This window comes from Chinchilla lanigera, unplaced genomic scaffold (assembly GCF_000276665.1).
Source record: "Chinchilla lanigera isolate Chin_1 unplaced genomic scaffold, ChiLan1.0 scaffold00018, whole genome shotgun sequence".
Classification (NCBI taxonomy): Eukaryota; Metazoa; Chordata; class Mammalia; order Rodentia; family Chinchillidae; genus Chinchilla; species Chinchilla lanigera.
In genome coordinates this window covers 1,256,181-1,282,933 of record NW_004955419.1, presented here as the reverse complement: position 1 = coordinate 1,282,933, position 26,753 = coordinate 1,256,181, and the positions used below count along the sequence as shown (strand labels likewise).

General features: G+C 47.7%; 1 protein-coding gene across 1 annotated transcript in view; it reads left to right on the top strand.

Moving 5' to 3' along the window:
• Garnl3 (GTPase activating Rap/RanGAP domain-like 3) overlaps positions 1-26,753 on the top strand; it is a gene marked incomplete at its 5' end in the record, with an annotated part of 142,495 nt that overhangs the window by 49,620 nt on the left and 66,122 nt on the right. Inside the window, 3 exon segments of the mRNA XM_005382431.2 lie at positions 11,698-11,772; positions 21,847-21,946; positions 23,607-23,725. Of these exon segments, the coding sequence (XP_005382488.2) occupies positions 11,698-11,772; positions 21,847-21,946; positions 23,607-23,725 (294 nt within the window).

Genomic DNA, 26,753 nt, shown 5'->3' with positions numbered 1-26,753 from the left:
CCTTTTCCTTCTATTTTCAGCATCTAAAATGATGAAGATAGTGACTTTTGGTTTTCTTTTTCTTTTCTTAATAAGAGTCAGGGTCTCACTATATTGCCCAGCCTTTCCCTCAACTCATGATCATCCTGCCTTGGCCTATTGCATAGCTAGAATTATACATATATGTCTCAGTTACTTTTTTCGTGTTGCTTAGACAAAATGCCCAATGCCCAAAATTAAGGAAGGAAAGGTTTATTTAGCTCACTGTTTGTGGCAGTTTCAGTCCATACTTGGCTGGCTCCAAAGCAGAGTGGCACATGGCACAGGGCAACCATTCATGGTGCCGGAAGATAGCAAAAAGCAGCAAGAGCAAAATGGAGGAGTGGCAGAGAGAGAGAGAGAGAGTAAGCTTCTTTCACTCCCTTATATTGTATGCAAACTACCCGCCCCTGAGCAGGGGCGGGTGTAGCACACACACCCACAATCCCAGCATTGGATCATGGATCAATCATAAACTCTAAAAGCACGCCCCACGACTGCATGAGGCTTTGGGGGGACATCCAGACACAAACCATAACAATACAAATACTGTACCCAACTTTGCTATTTTGGTTTTCTAAAATTAACATTTGTTTCCCTCTTTCAATAAAGATTTCCATCTTGCATTTGCATTTGGGGGACATCTTTTAGCTCACCCATGTACATAAGCTTTATATACTATTGCAAAGAGGTTGTATCTTCTGTCTCCCTGGGAACAGCAACTGCTTTAGCTTCATAGTAAAGAAGCGTTAAATGTTTGCTTCCTTGTTTAATTTTCAGGATCTCTGTAGCATTATTTCACAGCTCCCTTGTCAGAAGGTGTTCCCCCCCCCCTCCGCATTTTACAAAATCTTCAAACAAAAGCAAAGAGCTATTCTGCCCTTGATTTTTCAACATTCAGGATGCGTAACTGGCCCTCAGCTGTCGTTGTCTTCTGGGACTGTAGCTTCTCTGAGTTAAACAGCTGCCTGACCAGGGATTGTGCGGCTTCCCGATTGATTTCCAGTGTGTAATTGGTGTTTATCTTGTGCGGCTCTGCTGGAGTGAGATAGGATTTTCTCCCAGCCTGGCTCTTTGCTGGTCCAAGCCAGAGGCTCCAGAATTACAGTCTGGTTGGAAGAGGAGCACTAAAGAAATGTTTACTTAGCTCTTTCCACGAGCCTGAGAAGATGCCAGCTGTCCGGAGCAGAAACCAAGGTGGAGATTGTGAAGAGGTAACCCACTAGCCTCAGTGCTGGCTGGCAGCTGGCAAGATTGTTCTCTCCGGGCCGGGCGTGGGGGCGCACGCCTGTCATCCCAGCACTCGGGAGGCTGAGGCAGGAGGATTGTTGCGAGTTTGAGATCAGCCCGGGCTACAAAGTGAGCTCAAGGCCAGCCTGAACTGCATAGTGAGGCCCTGTCTCAAAAAAGGCAAAAAAAAAGAAAAAAAAAGATTGTCCTCTCCGGGACGCTGCGCTACTGGGACTTGTCCTGTCTCTGTCCCTGCCTGTGGCCCTTTGCTTGTGAAAACTGCATTTTCTAAGACCCGGTCTCTTTCCCTCCGGCACTTCTTTTCTTTTTAATTTGCAGGCAGACACTGTTTATTAACTGATTAAAGTACAGAAACACTGCAGTGGACACCTTCGTGCATCCTTCTGACAAGCGCTGACTGGGCTTCCCCGTAGCCAGCATCCCGCCTTATACGGAATAGGGGATCTTTTTCTTTGCTCCACCTCTTAGGAGAGTCTGAAGAGCCACGAGGAGTTGCTGTGCAGCAGTGCAGACCTCGTGACCCACATCCTCCGTGCAGATGATGCAGTGTTTACCAAGAGACCAAGCAGCTGGAGTGCCGTCTGCCCAGGAACTTCGCTCGTGACTGACTTTTCCCTAAGCACGCTTGTAGATGAGTTTGTTGACTGACTTCAGCTTTGGGTACCCCATGCAACACATAGCTCCCCGACTTCAGAATATTAGCTGAAGCCTTGCTGAGCTTAAGAAAAGTGCCCCTGAGCACCTGCCAAGGGCAACGAAGCTGTGACACCTTTGAGGCCTTCGGGCTCCCACACAGATACCTCCGGCCCTAGTGACAGATGCTAACTTGAATTCTGCACACTCACAGGGGTGCCCGCCTTTCACGCCGTCCTGGCCGTCTTCCTGCCCTCCTCATGCTCGTGTTCAGCGTGACGGGTAAGCTTCCTCCTGACCTTTGCAGGAATCTTTTGGGCAGATTCTCTCTCAGGTGCTTGATCTTCAGCTCTGCAAGACTCTTCTTTTTCTGAAGGTTAGTCAGCGCAGGAGCCCTTCTTCCCTCTTCAACGCCTTCTGTGGGTCCAGCTGGAAAAGAGCCCTCTTGCCTCTTTCCCTTGTTTTCTTGAAAGGAAAACACAGTGTCCATGCAGTAAGAGGGTGATTCCCAATATTTTATTGTTATTTTTCATACAGACCCGGTGTCTCTGAGCCAAAACGAGGTGGTGGAGAACAGGATACACAGATTGGCTCTGGTCCAGGCAGCAAAGCTGGTCGCGGGGGTTTCCCAGTTTCTCTCCGTTGTGCATAGCGAACTGGAAAGTACCCTGATGTTTTGGCCGGGGATGGGTAATGAGCCATTCTGCAGACCCTGACTCGTCGTCCCTGGCAGTGACTCTTCACTGGGAAGCAGAGAATCAAGGACTGCTGTTCAGACGCTGTTTGAACTAGGAAAGGAACCAGGTGTGTCTGAGATGGGAGTCGGGTACCAGTGCCCACCCTGACCTGCCTTACAGTGCCCGCACACAAAGGCAAGGACCTTCTGCGAGAGGGTGTTTCGGAGAGGTGACCAGCGACTGACAAGGTGGGGGGTGTGAGGCGAGGGACAGGAATGAAAGGAAGGAGTGGGGCGTGGCAGTGGGGCTCTGGCTGGAGCACAGACCAAAAGGGCCAGAGCGGCGCGTCCCTGGGCACTGTGCAGACAGAGCCTTGGCAGCGTGGACGAGCGGCTGTTGGTGCCCTAGGGAAGGGATGGCAGAGCCACAGAACCAAGCAGGATCACTAGGTTTGAGAAGGCAGGAGGGTGCGCACTCAGGCCACCAGCTAGGTGACTGATAGAGGTTGAGCTTGCGGAGCACAGTGGCCAGACACGGGATGATAAGCCGATGATAAGCTACCCCAGAGCCCAGAGCCCAGAGCCAGGCTGCGGTGGCCGCCCTCAGCCAGTGTCTCTCCCGCCAGGAGAATCTTCTAACCCCCAGTGCTCCTTCACACGCCATGGTGCTCGGCCCTCCAGCCGCACACCTTCTCCGGGCACAGGCAGAGCAGGAGCAAGGGAACAGAGGGAGGAAGAAAGTGCTGCCTCTGCTGCCTGGGCCCGGCTCCTCCGGCCCTCGCTGCAGGCACTGGACGTGGACGGGAAGACCGGAAACAGGGCTGGCCTGCTGCCCGGGAGAGCTCGGAGCGGCACCGGCCAGAGACAGGATGGCTCCTTCGACCGGATTTATGTCCTCGCCCCTCCTTTCCTTTGATACGAACCTTTAAACTTTATTCCCTTCTGAGCAGTTCGGTCTAAGCCACATGTGGTGTCGAGGTGTGTGTATGTGATTTGCATATACAGGGTCAAATAGGTCTGCTTTCTTGACCAATGTTGTAGTTAAAAAAAAAATCCTACATATGTTGGAAATCATTTCTCAAAGGTCCTGTATCAGAATAAATTGCATTACAGTTCCAGAGTAAATCACATTACAGCACCGCAGCCTTCCGCAGCTCCTCAGGCAGGGCGCTCTGCAGCCCGGACCTCCTCCAGCACCTTGCTCACTGCTGTTGTTATGGCATTTAACCAGGTTGCCTGTGATTTATCTGTTTATACGTGTGTGTCTCTCTCCCACTGGGATTTGCTGTCCTCTAGGGCAAGGATCATGTTGCATTTGTCTTTATTAGTCCAGCAGTTAGTACAACCCTGAAAAATAGGTTCTTAGTAATGTTTGCCAGATGGACAAATGTTTAAACAGATCTTCCAAGACTTTAAATCCAGAATTAAGGCACTTTAATCACTCATCCACTAATTAATTAGTGGTTTAATACTAATCAGAGCACTTATATTAATCACTATATTGTTAAAGTGTTATAATATTTATTGAAGACCCATCTAATCCAGGTACTATTCTCGGTTCATTACATGTTGTGCATTATTGAATTCTGTCTAGGAACCTTGACAGGGCTATAATCATGTCCCCACTTTAGAGATAAAGAAACTAAAATGTAACAATGAGAGGTTATGTGCTCTTCCCAAGATTACAGAGCTAATTATATGTAAAGTTGAGATCTGAACTTGACCAGCTGGTCCCTCAAATCCTCACTCAGAACCACTCATTTTAAAGAAAGGAGATCTGGGGGGAAATATGAAATGTTACTCTCCCCTCCGCTGGAAATGAACCCAGGGTCTTTGCACAGAGCTACAGCCTCAGTCTCTTCCTCCTTTTCTTTCTTTCTTTCTCTCTTTCTTTCTTTCTTTCTTCCTTTTTTTCTTATCTTGAGACAGGGTCTTGCTAAATTGCCCAGGCTACGCTTGAACTTGCAGTTCTGCCTCAGCCTCCCAGGGTGCTAGGATTACAATCTTGTGCTTGAAATGTTATTTTTATTAAAGGTATACTTTACATAACCTTTTGAGATCTTCTGCTGGGTAAAAATATTTTTCCTGTGGTTTATATACTTGAATGCCAAGTACACAGTGCATCCAAAACAGAAATCATGGGAATCCCGGCACTGATTTAAAATGGAAACGAGCACCAACCCAAGGAGGTCTAGTGAAAAGAGACCTTTGCCTTTGAAAAAGTTCATAGTCATACTAATTTAAGAAATGTTCTCACTTGGTTGCTTCTAATGTGAAACTGATACTTTTATTTACAGTAATTAATATCTTATATTTTTGTTTTTATTTTAAATTATATTTGTAATTTGTTAAATTCTACAAATGATGAGGTGTTACTTTTTTTTCTGAAATAAAACACCTGATACGCTTGACTCTGTCCAGTGGGATAGGACTGAGTTGTATTGTTGTTGAGTTTAGACAAGAGTCTAAGGATATTAGATCACATGAATCTCCATGCAGTGTATCTAACCAAGTGACACAGACCCCTAATAACAGCCTTGGGTGTTAGTTTTTCTACCAGATTAGTCATATAGCCAGAACCACAGAATTATCCTCTAGAGAGACAGCAAAGCCCCATGTGATGGCACACGCCTATAATCCCAGCACTCTGGAAGGCTGAAGCAGGAGGATGACAAATTGGAACCCAGCGTGGGCAATTTAGTAATTTAGTAAGGCCTTGTCTTAAAAATAAAAAGGACTGGGGATGTAGCTCAACACAAAGGCCATGGGTTCAATCCTCAATACCACCAAAAGAGAGACAGAGACGGACAGAGAGAGCGAGACAGCAAGCAGGCTGAGAAATACTGGTCTCAGAGTTGCATGATCCCCGGGATGTCTAGTTGTCGGTAGATCTTCTGCATTCTCCATTTCTTAAGAACAACATGTAGTTGTTGAGCCCTTGAAGTGGGACTAGCCTGACTGAGGCGGCATGGGAGGGGCAGTACTAGAGAGTGAACTCAAGGCCTTGACGCTGAGCTACATCCCCAGGTTTTTTAAAATTTTTCATTTTGAGGCAGAGTCTCACTAAATCAGTTGCCCGGGCTGGCCTCTAACTTGCAGTTCTCCTGCCTCAGCCTCCCAGTGTGCTGGGATTACAGGCATGCGGGAATCGTTTTTATTTTAATTAATTTAAAAGTAAATTTAAACAGTTGCCACAGAATAGGACAGTCCAAGAATTCGAACGGAACCACTCACAGTGCTTGGCTAGGGTGTGCAGCCAGGGGATCATTCCACTGGCTTTTTCATTTTCTCTGCAGGGTGCAGCCCTTCCTGCTCTCCGATCTTTCAGTATCTGATCAAATCTGGTGTGAGACCAAATAAAGTAAAATCCAGTCGAAACCCTGCCCTCTTGGCATTGCATGTTAAATGCATGTTAATTCCCTTCTGGTGATCTCCAGCAAGACACAGAAAAAAGACCCACTCTGCAGAGCAGACAGCTGTCGCATGGGCGTCGTGCAGGGGACAAGACCTTTGCCCTCTCAGGAGACCGTGTAGGTCAGTGCTATCTTAGCTGGCAGTGTTCTGTCGGCTTCCTCAGTCTTGGGAATAGCTTTGGGCGTGTTCAGGTCTCTTTCTCAAAGTAACTTTCACTGTGTACGTTTTCTTAGACATGCATTCATTTCATTGAAGTTTTTAGGATGTTTGCATAGCTTTACATCGTATTCGCATAAGATTTTAAAAATCCTCGTTCTCTTTTGCAGTTCTGTGTTCTTTGTTTTCACTGCTCACGTTTATCTTTGTCCTTAACTCTGTAAAGTTGAGCTGGCCTGAGATCTCTCAGGTCCGGCTCCCAATCCTGTCGTTCCCACTCTGCCCTTCTCTTTCTGAGCCTTCTGGACTCCTGTCCCTGCTCCATGGTTGTTCTCCGGGTCTCCCGGTGGAGAAAGCTCGGCTGCCTGCCTCACCCTCTCCTGTGTGAGAATTGCGGCATTTAAGAACATGGGTTTTCCTATGAATGGACATCTGTGACCTCACATGCTTTGATACGAATGCTCCTTATTCTCATGGATGTCTGAATAGTGTCCAGTTTTACTGCTCCCACCCGGGGCAAGAGCTTTTCCAAATGTGTTTTTTTGGACTTTCAGTTGTTTTATCCTTTTCAACTGACTTTCTCATTCTGTTACATTATGCTAAACCATGATCCATACAATTTCATAGAGTTTTTTAGAGTTTTGTTATTTTGTGGAATTTTATAGGCTTTTTCATGTCTATAAAGTTAAATCAGTATTTTAGGGTTTAATTAGTGTTTTCAAGAGTTGTACCTTGAGGGGCTGGGGATATAGCTCAGTGGCATAAGTGCCTGCCTGGCAAGCGCAAGGTTCAATCCCTGGTACTGCCAAAAAAAAAGAGTTGTACCTTGATAAATTCAATATGTGGCTATTAAATTGTGCTTATTAATTTTTATTATTTGACTCTTCTATATATCTGTACTAATTTTTGCCTTGATCTGAGAAAAGCACACTGAAATTTCCCACTATAATTAAAATTTTATAAAATTTTGAGTACTTTGGTTGAACTCAGAGCCTTTACACTGAACGATATCCCCAGCCTTTTTTAAATTTTTTGTTTTGAGACACAGTCTCATTAAATCACTAAGTTGCCCGGGCTAGTTTTTGAGATTGGGATTTTCCTGCCTCAGCCTCCCAGATTGGGGGAATGATAGGTGTGTACCACCACACCCAGCTAGTATCTAGTTTTTTGTTGATTGTAGTCACTGCCTTCCAAAATTCAAAAGTTCATGTTTTTCATTTGAAACCTGATCAGAGATTGTTCACTTTCATACATCCAGGATCAGTCAAGTTATTACAATAATCAGAGATTTTCTAAAGTTTCCTTTGCTTTTTATAGCTAATAGATCTTTTTATGGAACATTTGCTCTGATATTTTAGGTTAGTTTCCACACTGGGCATTATGAACTTGTTGGGGCTAAGGTAGCGCGTCTGCCTAGCACGTGCCTAGAACACAAATCAAACAAAAGCTTACCATGGGGCCACTGGTCTTTCTCACACGTGGAGTACATTGTAGGTGTCCCAGAGTGCCACCCCACAGTGAAGAATAACAGGTTTACAGCCCTCTCCCATCCAGCCCGTAGGTAAACAGGCAGGGGTCTGTTCTCCCCGTCCAGGCTCACAAGCCCCTGGTCTTCAGTATGGGTTCCCGGGACATCTCTGTCCCTGGGGTTCCAGCCAGTGGAGCAGGAAGAGCGAATGCAGAGGCACCTCACTTCTGCTGAGGAGCCTAGGTGCGTGAGTGCCCCCCAGGGTCTGGGCCCACCTGCACGGGGAGAGGACTGAATCGGATGGCTCCCCAGGGGGAGCAAGGCCCGGCCTGTGTCCAGGTACAGCTTGGTCACCGGGGGCAGCACGAGTGGAACCGATGGCAGCTAGGACTCTGCACTGAGCAGATTACATCGTGGGCACAAGCATCTGGTTTGTGGTCCTGGACGGTCATATGGTCCTAGGAGAGATGGTCATTCCTGACTCAGCCTCCTTCCAACACTGGGAAGGATGTGGATTGGCCAGATCGGAGGTTTGAGGAGTAACTGAAAAAACGGGTGGGGACAGCTGCCTGGCAGACAGCTTCTCTACGGTCTTTAGGGACTTTTTTCTTCGGTACTGTTTTTCTTGACCCTTAATTCGCTAGGGCACTGTCTCCTGTTGCATCAGCCCACGTGCCAGACTTCAGCAGGCCCCAGACGCCACGGCTGCCCGAGCCAGCCACAGAGTGGACCCGCCACGAGCCCCACCAGCGAGTGGTGAGCAGGACCTCCTTCCTGTGCACAGCCCAAGCCCCAGCTCACCTCGGCAGGCCCTGCCAGCCTGAGCTTAGGGGCGTTCGTTCAGCCCTTCAGGGTCTGATTCACTCCCCAGCCAACTTGCCTCCTTTGGGTATTCCGCCTCGCTTTGGCCTTTCCTCCACCATGGACCTGAAAGCATCTCTCTGACATTTCTCACATGAGTAATGAATCTTCTCGGGTCTGTAGGGCTCATCCCTATTTTTATGTATTCCTTTGATCGCTTTCAGTAGAATTTCGGCATTTGTCTAGTCATATATTTCTTGTTGATCGAAGCTTTGCGAACGTGTATGCTATGCCAGGCTGTGTGCTTAGCTCTGGGACATAGTGGTGACAACAGAAAACACACTCTGTCCTGCTGGAACCTAGCGGGGAGCAGAGGGAGCACCCGAGGAGAGACTGCATGAACCAAGTAATCACACTAAGCAGCGGAAATCACCCTAAGAAATGGAACTCTGCAGAGTGCCCGAGGACTCACATGGGGCCCCGCTCCAGTGGCAGGGAAGGCACCTTGGAGCAGGGCTCTTGGGGAGATCTGAAGGATGAGCTGGGGTGCAGCAGGAGGTAAGAGAGGGGCCCTTCACAGGGTCGCCCCCTGGCGGGGAGAGGTGGTGCTGCAGGGGGATTGCGGGCCACATGGATTAAGTTGGCCAACACCACCCAGCCGCAGTGTGCGGACTGAGGCGGTAAGGAGCATCTGTGGGGTCTGAGTAGTCAGGAGGCCGTTACAGCCATCCAGATGAGCAGTGACCACGACTTTGATGGAGACACAGTGATGGGGAGACGGTACAGATGAGAGTCTAACAGCTTAGCCCGAGCCCTGAGTCAGGCGTCTTCTTTGGTTTTGTGATCCTGATTTCAGGGGGAGCTAAATTCCTTCTAACCATCTAATCATGAAAAGTGTTCTTCCTTTCTTCTTGATCGTCTTAAGTAAGACAAGCAATATGCTTCGTGTTCCGATCTCAGCCAAGCAAAAGGGCACTTTCCTGGCGGTGTCTGGAGTACAGTGGAGGACTTTTGATTTGTGCTTGATGTGTGAACAGATGAGTGAGCAGCTGCTAGCTCCTCACCTGCTCCTCCACCTGCTCGCTGTCCTCGTGAGACTAGCTGTTGTGAGGACAACCTGCCAACCTCTGTCTCGGGTAACACGTGCGTGCGTCCCCTTTACACAGCCACGTGAGACATCCTGAACTGGCTGGCAGTCGTACCCGTCTCTTGCTAAGTCTCTTTGCGATGGCAGAGGGCTTCTCCCAGAGCCCTTGAAGCAGCCTGTATGAGTAACACCCTCACACCACACTCCTATTTGCTCTTCCCTCTGTTCGAGTGGACAGTGAGTAGATGACATTGACACTGTCTCCTCTGCACTTCCCCTGGGGAATGGCAGTAACATACAGGGACCAAAATTTGTCTTGCTCTCGTGCTTTAGAATTGGCCTCTGGGGCTGGGGATATAGGTCAGTGGCATAAGCGCTTGCTTGGTGAGCACAAGGTCATGAGTTCAATCCCCAGTACCACAAAAAAAAAAAAAAAAGAAAGAGCAAAGAAAATAGAATTGGCCTCTGTAAAGTTGGCAAATAGGCCACAGTTCTGACACCAGCTGCCCCAACACCACCCTGTTCCAGCGATGTGCTGGAAGGCCACATGAAACTCACTGAAAGCTGTTAAGCTCACTTAGGATGCATGAGAGCAAAGGCCACAGACTCGGGTCAGCACAGGGCGGAGTCCAGGAGAGTTCTAAGTGCAGACCTTCCAGGACCTCGCCCAGGGGGGTCCCAGGCAGCGTGGACGCTACCTGACAACACAAGTGGCAGCGTGCACGGGGCATCGCCAGCCAGAGCAGCCAGAGTCATGGTGTCCAGGGCTTTAGTGGGGCGTAGCCACGTGGACATGGGAGCTGAGGGCAAAGCCACATCTCTAGAGGAGGCAAAATTCTGTTACCCTCAGCTCGCTGACTTTATGTGACTAGCTGCTAGCAATAGCCAGCCACATGTATAGAAATCTTCTTTTTATTTGTTTTCAGAAATTACTTTGTGGCTTAAAGAGTGATATGGAAACTGGACCTGTTATAAAGTTGATTACAATGAGGATAAGCTTTCACAGTCCGGCTGCCGGTGGTCCCCTCCCAGCCTCAGGCAGCCGGTCTCATGACCTTAGCCGGTGATTGTACCTTTCTCTGTGTCGTTTCCTCACTCCTGAGATTAATAACAGTACCTATTTGTGTTGTGATCACAAGAACCGAATGAGATCATACATGTTATGGGAGGAGAGTGTGTGGCTCACACAGAGAAGCAGCACTCAATAAATGTTAGATTCTATTTTTATGCTTACTGATGTCATGAGAAAAATGTGCAGAGCTTTTTCAAATGGTTTCTTTGGGGAAATCTGTGGAGGGATGTTCTCTGAAATGTCCCCCTTTCTTTTCACACCTTCATGGGTCTCAGACAGCAGGGCGAGTATGATATAGCAGTCCTTCCTAAGACATCGGGTTTCTATTTCCTGGGGGAGCCCTGAGTTCCAGCGGGGAGAAGCACCCTTCCAGGGGATGTGTTTAGTGAGTCTGGGATGTGGAAATTGTTGCCAGATCTTTGGTGCAGATTGGGAACAGATTTAAAAGATTAAAACCAAAAAAAAAGCTATGTCATTTCCCCAAGTCACTTCTGAGAAATCCAGGAGAAACTCTTGAGTCAGTGACTTCAGGACTGACATGCCAAGCCCTGGTCTAGCAAGGAGCTCCGTGAAGATGCCCCTTCAGCAGGTGTCACCTTGCCAGCGCTCACACAGTGTCCTTCCTCAGAAGGGTCGCAGTGGCCTTTTGGGAACGCCTTATGCTGAATGAAGCACAGAGCGTGTTCTGATGTGAGCAGACCTTGAGTCCTTGCCAGCCACTAATGGTCCTTCAGCCTTTCCTGGGAAGGCGGCTGAACCTGAGACTTGGCCTTGGGTTTTGCTGTCTGTGAGCTGTCACTTGTTCACATGTGATGTATATTAAGATTGTTTATCCAGGGAGCATCACTTCAATGTTTTCAGCTTTGGAAACTTCAGGTTTAGATTTGATGCTCCTGCTTTTCACTCTTGCAGGCTAAGTGGTCCTTACTCTTCGACTCCTGAGACCAGGGGCCAACTGTGTGAGGACTCAGCTGATAGAGCTTGAAAAGAACTCTTAGCTTCTAGGCTGGGCCCACCAGCTCAAGTTGCCGGGTTTGGCGTACTGATAGGAGGGATTTGTACAGACAGGGCATTGTACGTGGTGGTTCAGCTACCTAACTGAGCGCTGTTTTTTCACCTAGCTTATTTCCAGTGATGCCGATGGAGCCATCCAAAGGGCTGGAAGATTCAGAGTGGAAAATGGCTCTTCAGATGAGGTAAGGATACTTCCCAGTTCCTGTACTGTCACCAAACTCAGGACTATAGTGCCTACGACGTAGCAGCGAATGGACGGCCTGCCTAAGTGGAGACCAGCGGGGGTGAGTAGACAGAGCTTTCCAGAACTTTGCTTGATGTAGATGTGAAGGCACTCAGAGTTGGGTAACGTCTTTTCTGTGAAAGCTCTGTCCTAAAAGCATGTAAACACAGGAAGTGCTGCCAGCAGGGGACCAAAGGAAAATCCACAACATCTTTTGTGGGTCCCTGCTCCTTCCCTTTGCCAGGCTGGAGAGCTTGGCTCTGCCATGTGCACAGGTCCAGGGCCTGGGAAGGAGGTGCAAACTATGAATGTGATTACAAGCATCATCTTCATTCAGAGAAGCCCCCAAGAAAAGAGGTCACTGCTGCCCACCACCCCTTGGGCCCATGCCTCCCCACTCCTCCAGGCTCTCCTGGTCTTTCTCGCTACAGGCCACCTTGCTTTCCTTTTGCACCGCCCCTTCCTGCTCTCTCCCTCAGGGTCTAGCTGCATAACTGGGAAGAGCAAAGTGAGAGTCCAGTGTTTGCTTCGCTGCTGCTTTGTGAGGTAGCTCATCATGGTGCTTCAGCACCCCCAGCTTTGCCCTGCGACGAAACTCAGTTCACGTTCAACACAGGCCTGGCTTCCAGCTCCAGCCCTGTCGCTCTTTAACTGTGAGACCAGGAACCACCAAAGAAATCAGCCTTACTGTGCCTTAGTTTCCGCATTGTAAATCAAAAACTGTCCACGTTACCGCGAGGACTCAGTGAGGTGAGCCTGCAAAGCTCTTAGCACTGTGGCTGGCACATGGTAAGCGCTGAGTACATGGCCGCTGCGCTAGTCATCATGGTGGTTGTTGCTAAGCATAACCATGGCTGTGTTGCCCCATTGCTCTCCTGGCCACTTCTTAAAGCAAATTCTCGGTAACGCAGTAAGGGTTGAACTTGAAAGGCCCAAGCATTCAGTAAGGTGTTTCTCATATTTGCCTTTGGTCTTAGTTTAGCACCTCTATCCAGCCAGACATGCTGCCCTCCCTGATACTGTGTCAGGCAAATGGAGGCATTCTGTCCAGTCAGGAAAACGGAGACATTGGTCTCTGGGCTGAACCCCTGAGCAAGTGCCCACTGACTTCTTGCCAGAATGATGTCAGCTAATCCTCACAGAAGAAGGTTTGCTTCTGAAGCTTAGACACAGCCCTCCCAAGTGGCCCACTGCCTGAGATGAGATGGGCTGCTCACCAAAACTAGGCAGCTCAGCGTCCTGGGTACTAAGCCAGGAGCAGAAGCACCGAGTCCCACTTTCCTGTACTCTGAAAGCCAGGCCCGTGGTGGCGCACGCCTATAATCCCAGCACTCGGGAGGCTGAGACGGGAGGATCGTCACAAGTTTGAGACCAGCCTGGGCTACAAAGTGATCTCAAGGCCAGCCTGAACTGCATAGCGAGACCCTGTCTCAAAAAAGACAAAAAAAAAAAATGAAAGCCAGGCCATCATACTTGGTGTATGTTTTGAGAACCTATCCACCAGAGATCCCAGAGGCTGGGGCATCTCGGACAGCTTTCTGCCACCAAAAGTTTACAGAACTTCAGCCCAGCCCAAAGTGAACAAACTGCATTGGACCGTTCCCGCCCCACATACACATAGCTGTGGCCCCTGCCAGGACTTGTGTCTGGAGGGAACTCAGGAAAGACGTAGCGGAGCCTTCATGTGGTCCTGAGCTCCCCGTACACTCTGGCAGTATTGCCCAGCTCTCCCATACCCAGAGGACAGATTAGGATCTGGCCAGGGATGGGAAGCCACCTTTGTCAGGTCATGGTCAGGAACAGCTCTAGAGTCAGACACTTGGACCCAAATCCTGGCTCTACCACTCTCCAGGAGCACGGCCTTAGGTAGTTCATCTTGAGAACCATTTGGTGGACTCGGTGATTTCATAGGTCACTGTGATCTGCTGCAAGCGACGTACATTTCTGTCTCACATTGATTCTCTGGAAAAAATATCAGAATCAAATACTCTTGGTGGATTGTGTTGGAACACCTTGGTGTTGTTTTACTGTGATCGAGCTCAGGTAAAAGCTTTTGGCCAATGTTAACGTCCAGCCTGGGAAAAGACGCTGGAGGGGCCTGACGGCCAGAGGAACATAGCAGCTTAAAATTTTTCAAGCCCGTGAAAAAATTGCAGTGTGGTTTTATTATTGGATTATTTGGCCTTTTGTCTTTGAATATTAAAAGTTTTTTATTTGGTTTGCATATTAGACCTTTGTCAGTGAATGATCTGCAAAAGCCTTCTCACATTCTAGGGTTTTCTTTTCACTTTCTTGATTGCGTCCCTCGAAAGCACAAACATTTTTAAACTTGACGATGTCCAGTTTGCATCTTGTTTTTCGTTGCTTGTGCTCTTGGAGCCATATCTGAGAGACCAATGCCTAATCCCAGGTGGCATGGTCATTTCTTATAGTCTGCTGTTCCCTTAAGATAATGTCACATTTGTCTTTTACTTCTTAAACATAGCGGGTGGAGTGGCTTTATCATCTGTGACGGATCGTTTCAATATGTGCGTTTGTGGCTTGCTCTTTATTGTTTCTTTCCCCCTCCTGGCGTATGCTCACAGGGTAATATTTTTCTTGTGTGCTTGGCTGTCTGACTGTGTGCCGATTGTTCTTGAACTTTAAGTTTCAGTCATAGTGAGAGGCCTGTGATCGGTTGCCTTTTGGTGTGGAGGATTTCAGTTTGCTTTGGCCAGACTCCTTTGAACTAAATCCCTAGGGGAAGGCCTGTACCCTCCGAGGAGGTGCAGACTGGATGGAGCTGTGGGCTCCTATGAAGCCGCCTGGTGGTCACCGGAGCGCAGACGCTGCTCAGCGCTGCCCGGCACAGCGGCGCCCTCCCTCCAGTCTTAGTGGAGGGTGTGCTTAGGCGGTCTCTCGTGGTCCTCTTCCTGAGAGCCGAGCCCTTTGGGATCCCAGCTTGCTGTGGCGCAGGGCCCCTATTCGACTTGCTTGTCAGCGTGCCCTAAGATCTTGCTCTTTGCCCTCTTGCCCCCAGGTCAGGGGTTCCCGTGACCTCCCTCCTCGGGTTCCTCCTCAGATTCTCTGAAATGACTCACAGAGCTGAGGAGACTCCTTCCCATCTCTGGTTTACTGTAAATGAGGTAACTCGGGGGTGGGCAGCCCGAGAGCAGCAGTACACAGGGCAGACATGGGGTGGGGCTGGTGGAGCTTCTGTTCCTCTGCGGAGCCACCTGCCAGCACCCCGGTGTGGTCACCCTCTGGGAAGCTCCACACACTCCATAGTTTAGGGAGCTTCTGGAGGTTTCATAGGCAAGACCGAGTAAATTACCAGACACTGCTGCTCCCTCGACCTCCAGCCCCGCTCCTCTCCCCGGAGGTGAGGAGCAAGGGCTGTGGGTTCCGAGCTTCCTTCCGCTCCAGGCTCCGTCTTGCGAGCAACAGCGCCCAACTGAAGCCATCGAGGGGCCACTAAGAGTTAGTTCCTTGGAACAAAAGATGCTTCTCCGGTCATCTCCTCCCTCAGGAAATTCCAGGGGCTTTAGCAGTTCTGTGCTCTCGGAACCAGGGTCCAAAGACCAAATCTGCATGTCTCATTATTCCACAGCCCCAAAGCAGAGAAGTCCATTTTTAGACTCTGTGGTTACAGGAAAGTTCTTTCCATTGAATGAGACCCCTCCGCCCCTGTCTCCTACTCTGCTCTGAATTTCTGTTCACGCAGCCCTCAGGGCAAGCTGGGCCCTCTTCAGCGTGAGTAGCCCCACAGCACCGATGTCCTCCTGAGCCGCGGACGCGGCCCCACCTGTGTCACCCTCGTTGCTGTTCCTTGGATGTGTGGGGAGTCGCTTACAAGCCTTTTATTTAGTGTTCATTTACTTAGCGTCCTAAAGTGTTTATAAACAAGTATGCACATTGGCCCCCATTAGTCTCCCCTCATTCTTCATTTCCCATTCCTGTGTCTATAATTTTAGTAATATTGAAAATGATTGAATCTTCATAAGTATGTACTGTCGGGGTTTTTTAATTGAAAAATTTATTTTTAATTGGTAAATAATTACACACATTTTGGGGATGTAGTGTGAAGTTTTGTTACATGGATATATCTCCAGTCAGGGTAATGAACATAGCCAACTAATGAACCTTTTATTTATCCATTTCTGCAGGATTTTTGGCAGTGCTGGGAATCAGACCCAAGGCTTTGTGTATACTAGGGAAATGTTCTAGCATTGAGCTACACCTTCAGCTCTTTTTTTTATTTTTTGTAAATGAACTTAGGGCTAGGTAGGTAGTTAGACCTCTTAGTCACATTGGATCATATGCATCCATCTATCTTTCTTTTTCTCTCTTTCTTTCTTTCCTTCTTTCCTTCCTTCCCCAGTGTTGGGGCTCAAACCCAGGACCTTGAGCATACTGGCCAGTCTCTCTGCCAGTGAGCTAAGTCCCCAGACCCCTTGAACCTTTTCAATTGAAGAGCTCACAGCTGAACGCTGGGCTCTGAGTGCATCCCATACAGACACAAGGGGAGCAGACCGACCCTCTGCCTCCTTTAAGGAACCCTGATGGCTCCCTAGGAACCTCGTGCCCCTCCTCATCCCCAGCCTGTTTCCGCTGTGCTGCTGTTCGAGGTGAGGCAACGTGGTGGCACGGCGATGATTTTGGAATTAGACCGCTTACTACGTTACAGCTCAGTTTCCTAATGTGCCTCAGTTTCCTAATGAGTAAAGAGAAAAATGAGATTTACTGGGTAGCACTTGGCCTTTCCCGCCCCATAGTTGACAAATTTATACATTATACCTAACTGTAGGATTTTGCATTGTATACTTCGAATTTAGTGTCATGAGTGTGTCCCATAATTGCTAATTGTCAAGAGTTCTTTGTGGCATCTTGCTTCTGTCACCTGTCCCATTAGCTACCCCCACTGAGCGGCTTGCTATTTCCTTCAGGTATTCTCGTCTGCCATCTGTGTGCTCATTCAGATTATTAATTAAAATGAGTATGACCCCTGGGTGGATCACGGGGCGCTCCCTGGCCACTCACTTACATGTATCAATTAGTAGATAGTGGAGCAGAGGGGACAGTCTTCCAGCTTTTTACACATCTGTTCATTAGCATGGCGACAATTCTCTTGTACACTGTTGAGGGAGTTGGAAATCCATACAGTCTTTTGGGAAGGCAATTAGCAATAACTAAAAATGTGCATACCATTTGGCCAGCAGTGCCTCTAGGATGTGTATTATAGCATTATTTAAAATAGGTAAATAACCTAGAAACAACCTCTCAATTTCCACCAGTACAAGAATGATTGTATAAATTGTGATACATTTGCACACTGAAATGCTTAGTTTTAGCTATTAGAAAGAAAAAAGCAGATGCATAGATACTACCACAGAAAAATGTTTGTTACAGTGTTAGCCATGTTCTAGAATGATCTGTATCATGTCCTCTCATTTTCGTTTTAAAAAACATCCCCCTTCACATCCCACAAATATAAATGGAATGAAAAAAGACCTGAAAACAAGAAGAAGCTTTTGTGGGCTGTGGAATTAGATGCAGACAGGATTAGGCTTCCTGGGCCTGGGACACCCTCGGCAGGGCAGGCACGAGCAGGCACATCTGCAGCAGGGCACAGCTGGAGTCGGTTATTCCACAGCACACGTGCTAGCAAACAGTCACCTCAAAGGGTGTAAGATAAGTGTGGGTAGTGACAGTGTTAAAGCCAGTTATCTGGAAAATGACCTCAACAGAGTATTTCCTCCTAACTTTCTTGTGGATATCAAGTAAATAATGTGTTTCTGTTTTGTCATCTACTTAATTGCTGTAGACAAAGGTTCTGTACCGCTGAAATCCTTTGCAAAATAGGTCATAATTAACATAAAATTTACTGAAAATTAGAACCATAGTTAGGAACTACTGCACCTAATACAGTGAAATTAAGGAGACTGCAATGAAGGAGTGAAATTAAACGACTGCAATGCTGTGAGTTAGGTTAAAGGATGTGGGACAGCTAGAATTCTGCTGTTTTTGCTGTCGGGAGTAGAACGTGGTGTGTCCTCTTTGAAAGTCTGTTTGGCATCATGTACTAAAACTGTCCTGTGTGCCCTCACTGTCCCTAGGCACATGTCCCACAGGAAGGAAGGCTGTGTTCACCAGAGACAGACTCAGAAAGTCCACAGTGACTTAATAGTCAGAAATCTCAAACAAGCCAAATGCCCGTCCACTGGAGAGTGAGCACATGAACTGGGGGATATTCGTCCTAGGGCACGGACAGGGCAGTAATAAAAGAATGAACTGCTGCACGAACAAAAAGATGCGCGTCACAGACATCGTGTGGGAAAGAGTTCTGGCCCCCAGACATAGACAAGACACGAGTTCATTTCTATGGTGTTCAGAAGCGGGGAGAGCTCAGCGTGGGGATGGAAGTGAGGTAGCGGTTACCTTCGCCGTGTGATCGGGAATGACCTGGGAAATGAGTGTGGAGCCCTGAAAGTGTTTTCTGTCTTGAACCAGGCAGTGATTACAAGATTGTATACATATAAAAAAACCGTTTGGCTGTACACTTATTTGCGCCCTAACCCCCTACTGCCAATGCACGTCACCTGAACGCAGGCTCGCTCTTGAGGGTCATGTCTGCAGGGTCCGGGGCAGAAGCATTCCTGCTTGGCTCCATTCCATCCACCAGTTCCTGTGTGATATTCTTGTCTCAGCACCTCATCATGTGTGCCTTTAACAAAGGGCAGGAGGTGTCTTGCTCTGCAAGACTCACAACTTTGTGAGCGTTGGATTTTTTTTCCTTCCACTTCAGTTTTCAGTGAAGATGCAAGTTGGTAACTTTTAATCCCCAGATCAACAGTTTATAGTCGATAGAGGTGAGACATGCTGCTGCCCTTGGTCCCATCTGTGCCTCCGAGATGTGGGCTGCCTCTTGGCCCTCCCCATGTTGTCCCATCTATGTGTGTGCTGTGCGGGTCCTCAGTGTGCCCCTCTGTGTCCTCAAACATCCCTGGTAGTCTGGGAAAGCCGGTGGGTAAGCCGCCTCTCAAAACATTTATAAATGCATAAGATAGAGCACATAGGCTTCTGAAGGAATCATCAGCGTCATCTGGGTGGTTCATCTGGCTGTTGGTTAAAGTACAGATTTTTGGGCTGGGGTTGTAGCTGCCAAAAAGAAAAAATACAGATTTCCAGGGCCCACCCAGAGACAGCTCAAGGAGAAGGTCAGCAGTGGGCCCAAGAGTGCACATTTCAACACATCCGAGAAGCACTGAGCAAAGGTGTGGTGCTGCTGCCTGAGAGAAACCTCTCTGGGCCGTGCAGGACTTGGAGGTTTCTGAAATTTAACTGCTGGGGCTATGAGAGTCTCTTCTCCAGGCTCTGCTCAGCTTTCTGTGATCCAGGGCCTTAGGAATGTGACACCAGTCACTGTGACATCTGACTAAGAGCAGCTTCCTGGGCTGGACCCCTTGTCTAATCAGCTGGCACGTAGGGCTGGCTGGTGGGGCCCAGGGTTACAGCCACGAGCTGCCTGGTGGCTTCGTGGGAGACCTGTGGACCAAGAGTACTGCCAAGAGTTCCTGCTTATAAAATGATTGGCCGTCGATAATGAAGCATGCAGAAATCCTACAAGGAACAAAATCCAATTATATGCTCATCTTGAGTCACACGAGGTCACAAGCGATAGGAAAAACCTGGCCAGCAAGGAGCCCATGGATGTCATGAGTAGTTCGTTGTGATAAAACTGAGAAGCCAGGACTCACTTCCGCTGTGTTCTGGCCAGGTATGTGGACTCTGAATCATATCATGGGGAAATGTTGACAAACCCAAGATGATTTATTAAAAGAATTGAGTAACGGACAATGCAGCATTCTTCAGATAGGCCAGTGTCATAAAAGGTAAAGAGTCTGTGGAAACATTCCAGATGCAGGGCGCCTAAAGAGGCATGGCCACAAAATGCTCCTGTGCTGAAGGGAGGAAGGGAAAATACCTTAAACAACACTATTGAGTTGCTTGACAAACTCAGAATACAAATGCCAAAGTATTGTGTCAGCATTAAAGTAACGGAAATTGATTAAGCTCTATTGTGGCCATATAAGAAAATATCTCTCTTCCTGAGAAGTGCAGACGAAATTGTAGGATAAGGGGCTTTATTTTTGCATCTGAGTCTTAGATGGTTCAGGAATAAAATTGTGTGTGAGAATGTGGCAGGGGTGGGCAGTGAATAAATGAGCCAGAGAGATAAAATGTTCTGTGGATGAACTGAGTACTGGGTACATGGACGTCCTTTCCGCTTATTCCTGCAGCTCTTTGCATTGTTATTCCTACAGCGTTTATGTAAGTTTAAAATTATCTCCAAATAAAAGTTTTTATTATATATGTAGCAACGCCATTTTTTTACATTTAAGAAGATCCGATAGGAACAATAATAGAAAGAAACTTTAACCTGCGGTTTTACTCCCTGGTAGGTTAAAAAAGCAAGACAAAAAAAGCCACAGAAGATGATGTAATGGCTGAGATTAAAAAAAGAAAAGAAAACACCTCTGTAATTGGAACTGGTTTCACTTCCAGCTCCGGGACTGATTCTGTCTGCATCCTTGGATGACATATTTAAAGTCTCTGAGTCTCAGTCTCCTCCTTGGAAAGGAGCGATTAAAATAGAATCTGTCACATAAAATCAGTGGTGGAAGTTCTGGAGATAACGCATATAAAGTGCTTGGCCTGAGGCTTGGCATTTACAGAGCTCAGTGAATGTCAGTATTTCCACAGTGATGGCAAAGACGGAACGCTCCCTTATTCACTTCATAAGGTAACATAACCCTGAAAGCATATCAGAAATGCACAGAAAATCCATCTCACTCACATATGATATATAAATCGTTTTTTAAAGTTCAACAATCTATTAAAAGAATATTGTACGTGGCCTAGTAGGAAGTTTTCCAAAAACCTGAGGACATTCAACATCAGAAGTGCTATTACTATAAATAATTCATTACGTCACTGATTCTCCTCCATTTAATCTATTCTCTCCATAGTTACTCCCTGCAAAAAAAGGCTTTCAGTAAAATTCAACATTCATTGCAGAGCAAAGGCTCTTTATAGATTCAGAATTGAAGGAAACCTCTTCAACGTGATACACTGATCACAAACAATTAGTAAATCACTGGAGGCATTTCAGCATGAGAAGATACGTGTCAGTGGCTTCCAGTGGTCTATCTTCTGTACATGGCAGGATACAGATGCCTGTGGAGCTTCAACAGAGCAACATCTGATCATTCAGAAGAACTGGTGTCTCGCAGTCTCAGCCCAGACCACGCAAGATTCAGACATTTACTGCAAAAGACTTTGATACCTTATAAAGGTTGGGAATGAGAATGTTCAATAATTAAACCGATTATCGATAAACCACTAGGGGAAATTGATCTTTATTTCATGGCATACACTGAAATGAATGCTAGCCAGATTAAGTACATAAAACTATGCAACATTGTAAAAGTATATTTATTTACATGGAAAAATGTATTAAGTGAAAAAGGCAATCCATGAAACTATATTTGGTGTGATTCCATTCTGGCAAAAATATACGTATATGCATATACTTAGGGGAAAAAACGTACAAAGCATCAATAATGGTTACCTTTGGGTAGAAGGTTTTGATTATTCATTCTGTTCATCTATATTTTCCATATGAGTTGGGTGATTTTATGATACATAGTTTAAAAATTCTACAAAGCATGTGGACTTGAGTGAGATGCTGAGATGTGTTCTAGGCGAAATGTGCCTCCCTCCAGGGACGCCAGCTCCCGAACACTGTGACGCCGCAGACGGGAAAGCAGGGACTTCGAATTCACCAGCTCACTCAGTTCTTTCCCCCCACAGCCTAAGGACCCCCACGAAGCGTCCATGATGTGGATTTAGACTTAAGGATCCTGTCTAATGAGATCATGGGCGTATGCTTTTAACAATGATTTTTCTCTGGTTCTTTGGCTCTGGTTCATTGCCAGCTTCTTGTTTGCTTTCTAAATAAGCTTCTTAATGGCACAACTTTGCTCCATTACAGAACGCAACTGCTCTGCCAGGTACTTGGCGAAGAACAGATGTGCACTTAGAAAACCCAGAATACCACACCAGATGGTATTTCAAGTATTTTTTAGGACAAGGTAATTATGCCATTTTGGTGTTTGGGAAGAAAGGATATTCAAAATGAAAATGAATGTTAGTGTGATTTCTGGTACCCTATGTACGTGAAATTTACCAATTTAGGAATACTAATGTCAGAGCATTTCATGTCAGGGTCAGTAGTAAACTTTGTAGATAGAATTCAGAATCTCAACCTTAAGAGTTTGTGTGTTTGTTCGTTTGGTTTTTGGGATTATTCTAAGTTTCAGAGATCTTGTTTGGGTTCTGGATTTGTTTGGCCAGTTGTTTTGGCCTCTGGGGAATTAGAGAGGGTTACGTAATCTGAATGAGTGCCTTGAGACACAACAAACATTTTCACAGTGGAAAAGCAATTTCAGACTTGATGCAAGTACCCCACCTGATTCCGTCTGTAGTGAATCTCGAACACATCTTTCAAGGTGCTGAGAGAGAGAATTGGTTCCCTGAGCTCAGGGGCAATAGAGAACTAGAGAGGCGTTAGACTGTCGGCTGTGGTACATTCATTCATCAGTGACAAACACTCACCTGTCACCTACTGTCTGCCAGGCAGCATGCACAGCGGTGGGGCCATAGCACAAGACCGTCACAATCCCTGCCCTCATGGGGCCTGTAGGATGAGTTTGCATCCTGGTTCTGCCATTACTACATTATTAACCACAGGCCCTCACACGAGTTACTCTTCACTTCCCTGAGACTCAGCTTCCTGATCTGCAAAGTGGAGGGATCACTAGTCTCTATCTAGTGGTTGGAACAGAAGTTTCAATGAGATGGGCAAGAATACCGCTAACCCCAGTGGCTAGCACATCCCAGGAGGTGGGTCACTAGTGTACATTTAGAATGAACAAAAGGCTCACGGAGCACACAGAAAGATAGAAAATGGAAGTGTGTCAATGACAGGAGAGTTGGGGAATGAAAAAATAATTGCTATTGAGGATTTAAACTGAGGTAGAGAAAGTGCTTATCAGCCTAATGCATTCGTTTGAAGATGTGATAAGAACCCAGTACAGTCTTACTCATGTATTTGACTAGGCAGACTTTATTTGGGTGGGTGGGGGAATCTAGAAGCATTTATAAAGAAAGAAATCAGCGGGTAAGTTGTCTTCCTCCTCGCTTGCAGGCTACTGCCCAGAGCAGCGAAGGCTGTAGGGAAATGTGGCTATGAGTTTGGGTGCCATCAGCTGCAGGTACCAGAAAGCTTGACTCAGACTAGCTTGAACAAGAGACCTAGAGGGAAGGCAGGCCCCTGGATTGGTGGTTTCAAAAGTGCAGTGATGTCAGGGACCCAGCCCTTCGTCCTTTTGTGCATCCTTGTCCTTAATGTGGCAGTTTTGCCCTCCTCAGAGTCACAAGATGGTTGTATGAATTCCAGCCATCACTTCTACACACCGCCTCACTTTAGAAAGAGGAAGCCTTTGCAGAAGGCCCTTGGCAGAGTTCTCCTTCCCTCTCGTTAGCCAGAATTTGGGTCACATGTTCATCCCCAAAACCAAACACTGGCAAGGAGAAAGGTGAACAGGGTTATTGGACAGTGATCAGGGTGTGCGGCAGGCAGTTTTGGGACCATTGTTTGCTGAGCGTGTGGGAGGGGCTTATAGCACTGGCAGTGTCCACTCTGCTGACCGACTGGAGGGACCAGCTGCATCCTTACTATTTCTTTCCCAGTCCACCAGAACTACATTGGAAACGATGCTGAGAAGAGCCCGTTCTTCCTGTCTGTGACCCTTTCTGACCAGAACAATCAGCGTGTCCCCCAGTACCGTGCAATTCTGTGGAGAAAAACAGTAAGTACCCGACTTGGGCTCAGTGAGGGACACTGTCCGGGTGGCTCAGGCAGCCTTTCTGACATGGGCCTTTCCGCATGGCTCTCGTCGTGCTGTACCGATCTGGGACGGGACTCCGCACCACTCTACAGAATTAATTCTCTGTCTGCATCTTGCTCATAGTGTCTGGAGCCAGGAACATACTTGCTCTGTCCCCAAGGTCCCCACCACATAGCACAATGCCTGGCACGCAGGAGGCACAACAGAAGTACGTGTTGGCTGGATTAATAAGCGACACCAAAGTCCAGCTAACTTCAGGGCAGTTCTGCCTCTATTTATAGCAACACATTCTATGTTTCTAAAATTTTTTTTAAAAACGAGCTTAGAGCCGGGCATGGTGGCCCATGCCTGTAATCCCAGCACTCGGAAGGCTGAGGCAGGAGGATCGTTGTGAGTTCAAGGCCAGCCTGGGCTACAAAGTGAGCTCAAGGCCAGCCTGAACTGCATAGCAAGACTTTGTCTTAAACGCGCGCGTGCGCTAACACACACACACACACACACACACACAAAGCAAGCTTAGGGTAAAAATCTATTTAGTGTGAAGTCTTACACATGAAATAGTTTCCCACAGAGAAGTACCAGCAGTCCCCACCCACCCCGGCCCCTGTCACTGGGGTCACCCTGCCATCTGCATAGTGGCGCTGGAAGCAGATTTCAAGCAGCAATCAGAGAAGACCGTGCTGGGCACTGCACATGCTCACGGTGGTCTTCGCATTGCTCCCCTGGTGAGAAGCGACAGTGCCTTCGCCCAGAGCCTCTTATCATCTGCACTCGGCAGTCAGTTTCCTGGCCTACTTTTTACTTATTTATGTTTATTTTCTGTTTATCAATTACAGCATTCCCAGCTCTTCTGGTTTCTGTATTCTCTTGAGGATGACTTTGTTGCTTTGGGCAAATAATCAGTCTGGTTTCTTTGCCCTCCTCCTGCTCCTCTCGCAGTTGGTATCTGGGTACATGGGGAGAGGGTTACAAGGCCTTGCAGTGGCAGAAGATTACTTGGATGCCTCCCCCCAAAATTTTCCCAGTTTCTGCTGTGCAGTGGCTGATCATGTCTCTGAACATGGGATATAACTGGTTATATCTGGGATATAACTGGGATATAACTGGGATATAACTGGGATATAACTGGTTCTTTTGGGTCACAAGAAAGCACCTGCCCCTGGAACCTATGGAACCCACTATTTGCTGCTTTTAAGGTCCCTCTTTGGTCTGATCTCAGGTCTTTGCTAGTCTCTGAGCCTCTCAAGTGCTCTACAGACCCTCCCAGCACTACCGCTGCGAGCCGTGGGTCAGATGCGAGGAGGCAGGACTGCCACCGTAGCCATGTCTGTGATCTTTCAGGTCATCTACACTGGCAGATGAGCCAGTGCCTTCACCATGATCCAGGTACACATGGATGTGCGATTCCTTTGAAGGGCCCTGCCTGGGAGGCCGTCCTCTTGTCTAAGTGCACTGGGTGCCTCCAGGGGCTACCATGATGTCCTCATGGAGAGGACATCATGGCATCTGATCCCTTTGCCTGCCTGTCGTCTTTCTTCGTTCAAGGCAGGAGGAAGTAGGTTTCCACTTCTGCCTTTCTGGAATGGGTTTTCTCAGCCTCTTAGCCTCTTCCCTTGGAAAGTTACAGTGCCTGCTTCCTCACCTGAGCTGGTGGCGAGGTGCTGAGGGAGGGATTAGGGGACAAATGCTGGGGAGAGCAGGCTGTGTCATGGTGAAGAAGCTGGAGAACAGTGCCAGAGAACCGCTTCAGGTCTGAGAGGCCAGAGAAGCTTCCAAACAGAGAGGTGAAGGATGGAAGGGAACCAGCCACATCCAGAGTAGAAGGGCAGCCCAGGAATGTTCCAGACAGAAGGTTGAATAAAAAGAAAATGATCAAAATCCAACTGCTCAGCAGTGATCACGGCAGCATTTTGCTAGCCATCGCAAGACAGACAAGGCATGCACTGTGGAGTTGCTCTCAGCTGGAGTTAGAGCAGTCCTGGGATTTAAACTGTAGGGCCTTTGAGAGGGCAGCATGGGCTGGGCACCCACGGTGTTTGTCTCCTATTAAATGGTGCCACGCTTTTATCCACAGTCTCTTAAATCATGTGCCTAAGGCAGTGTGGGTGTGTGCTCCCAGGTGCAAACGGAAGTGCTGGAGGAGGTAGGGAGCGGAGCAGGCAGAAGGGGGCAGTTTTTAAGCACCATTGGCCTCAGGCGAGCCCTGGAGGCTGTGAGGGTCCCCAGGTGTGGGGCCTCACTCTCCCCATCCCCACCACAAGGCTCATGTTCTTGAGTTATAAAGGTGAAGCAGTTGGAAAATCAGTGAGTATAGAACCCTTCTTTAAACGGCCTTGCACACCTCTGCTGGGCTTTTTGTAAGTACACAGAAAAGACTTTTTTAAAAAGTGATTGATACTGGTTATAAAAATTCAATCCAGATAACACAGCAAATAAAAAGAAAATGATCAAAATCCAACTGCTCAGTGGTGATCACGGCGGCATTTTGCTAGCCATCTCTGTGTGCACCCAGGTACACGTGTATGCACACGCGTGCACACATGCACATCTGTTGCACGAATTGGGCAGGGTTTGGCCTGCTCTTCTGTTTCCACACTCACTTCACATAGCCTGATATGTACACACATTCGGCTCTGCATGCACGCTTGATGGTTCCCCTAGAAAACCCAGAACCATTTTCATTCAGTGTGGGCTCTGAAAAGCTACAGGAGGAAGATGGGAAGGAAGACTCCCGCAGGCCCTGGGTTGCTGCCCACAGAGGCAGCACTGCCCCTCTTACCCAGGCAGATAGCTGGGGCTTCTGCCTGTTCCATGCCACCATACACTGCCTTGAACTTCCCTTTGAAACCCTGGCGTGTGTGGTGAGAAGGAGAGGTAGGCAGGAAATTGCTGAGCAAGAGGGGCAGGTTGAAGACCTCCTGTTAGGCAGGTTGATATCCCTCATGGGCGACCACAGTATGAGGTAGCCTGGGGCCAGTGAAAAGCGAGG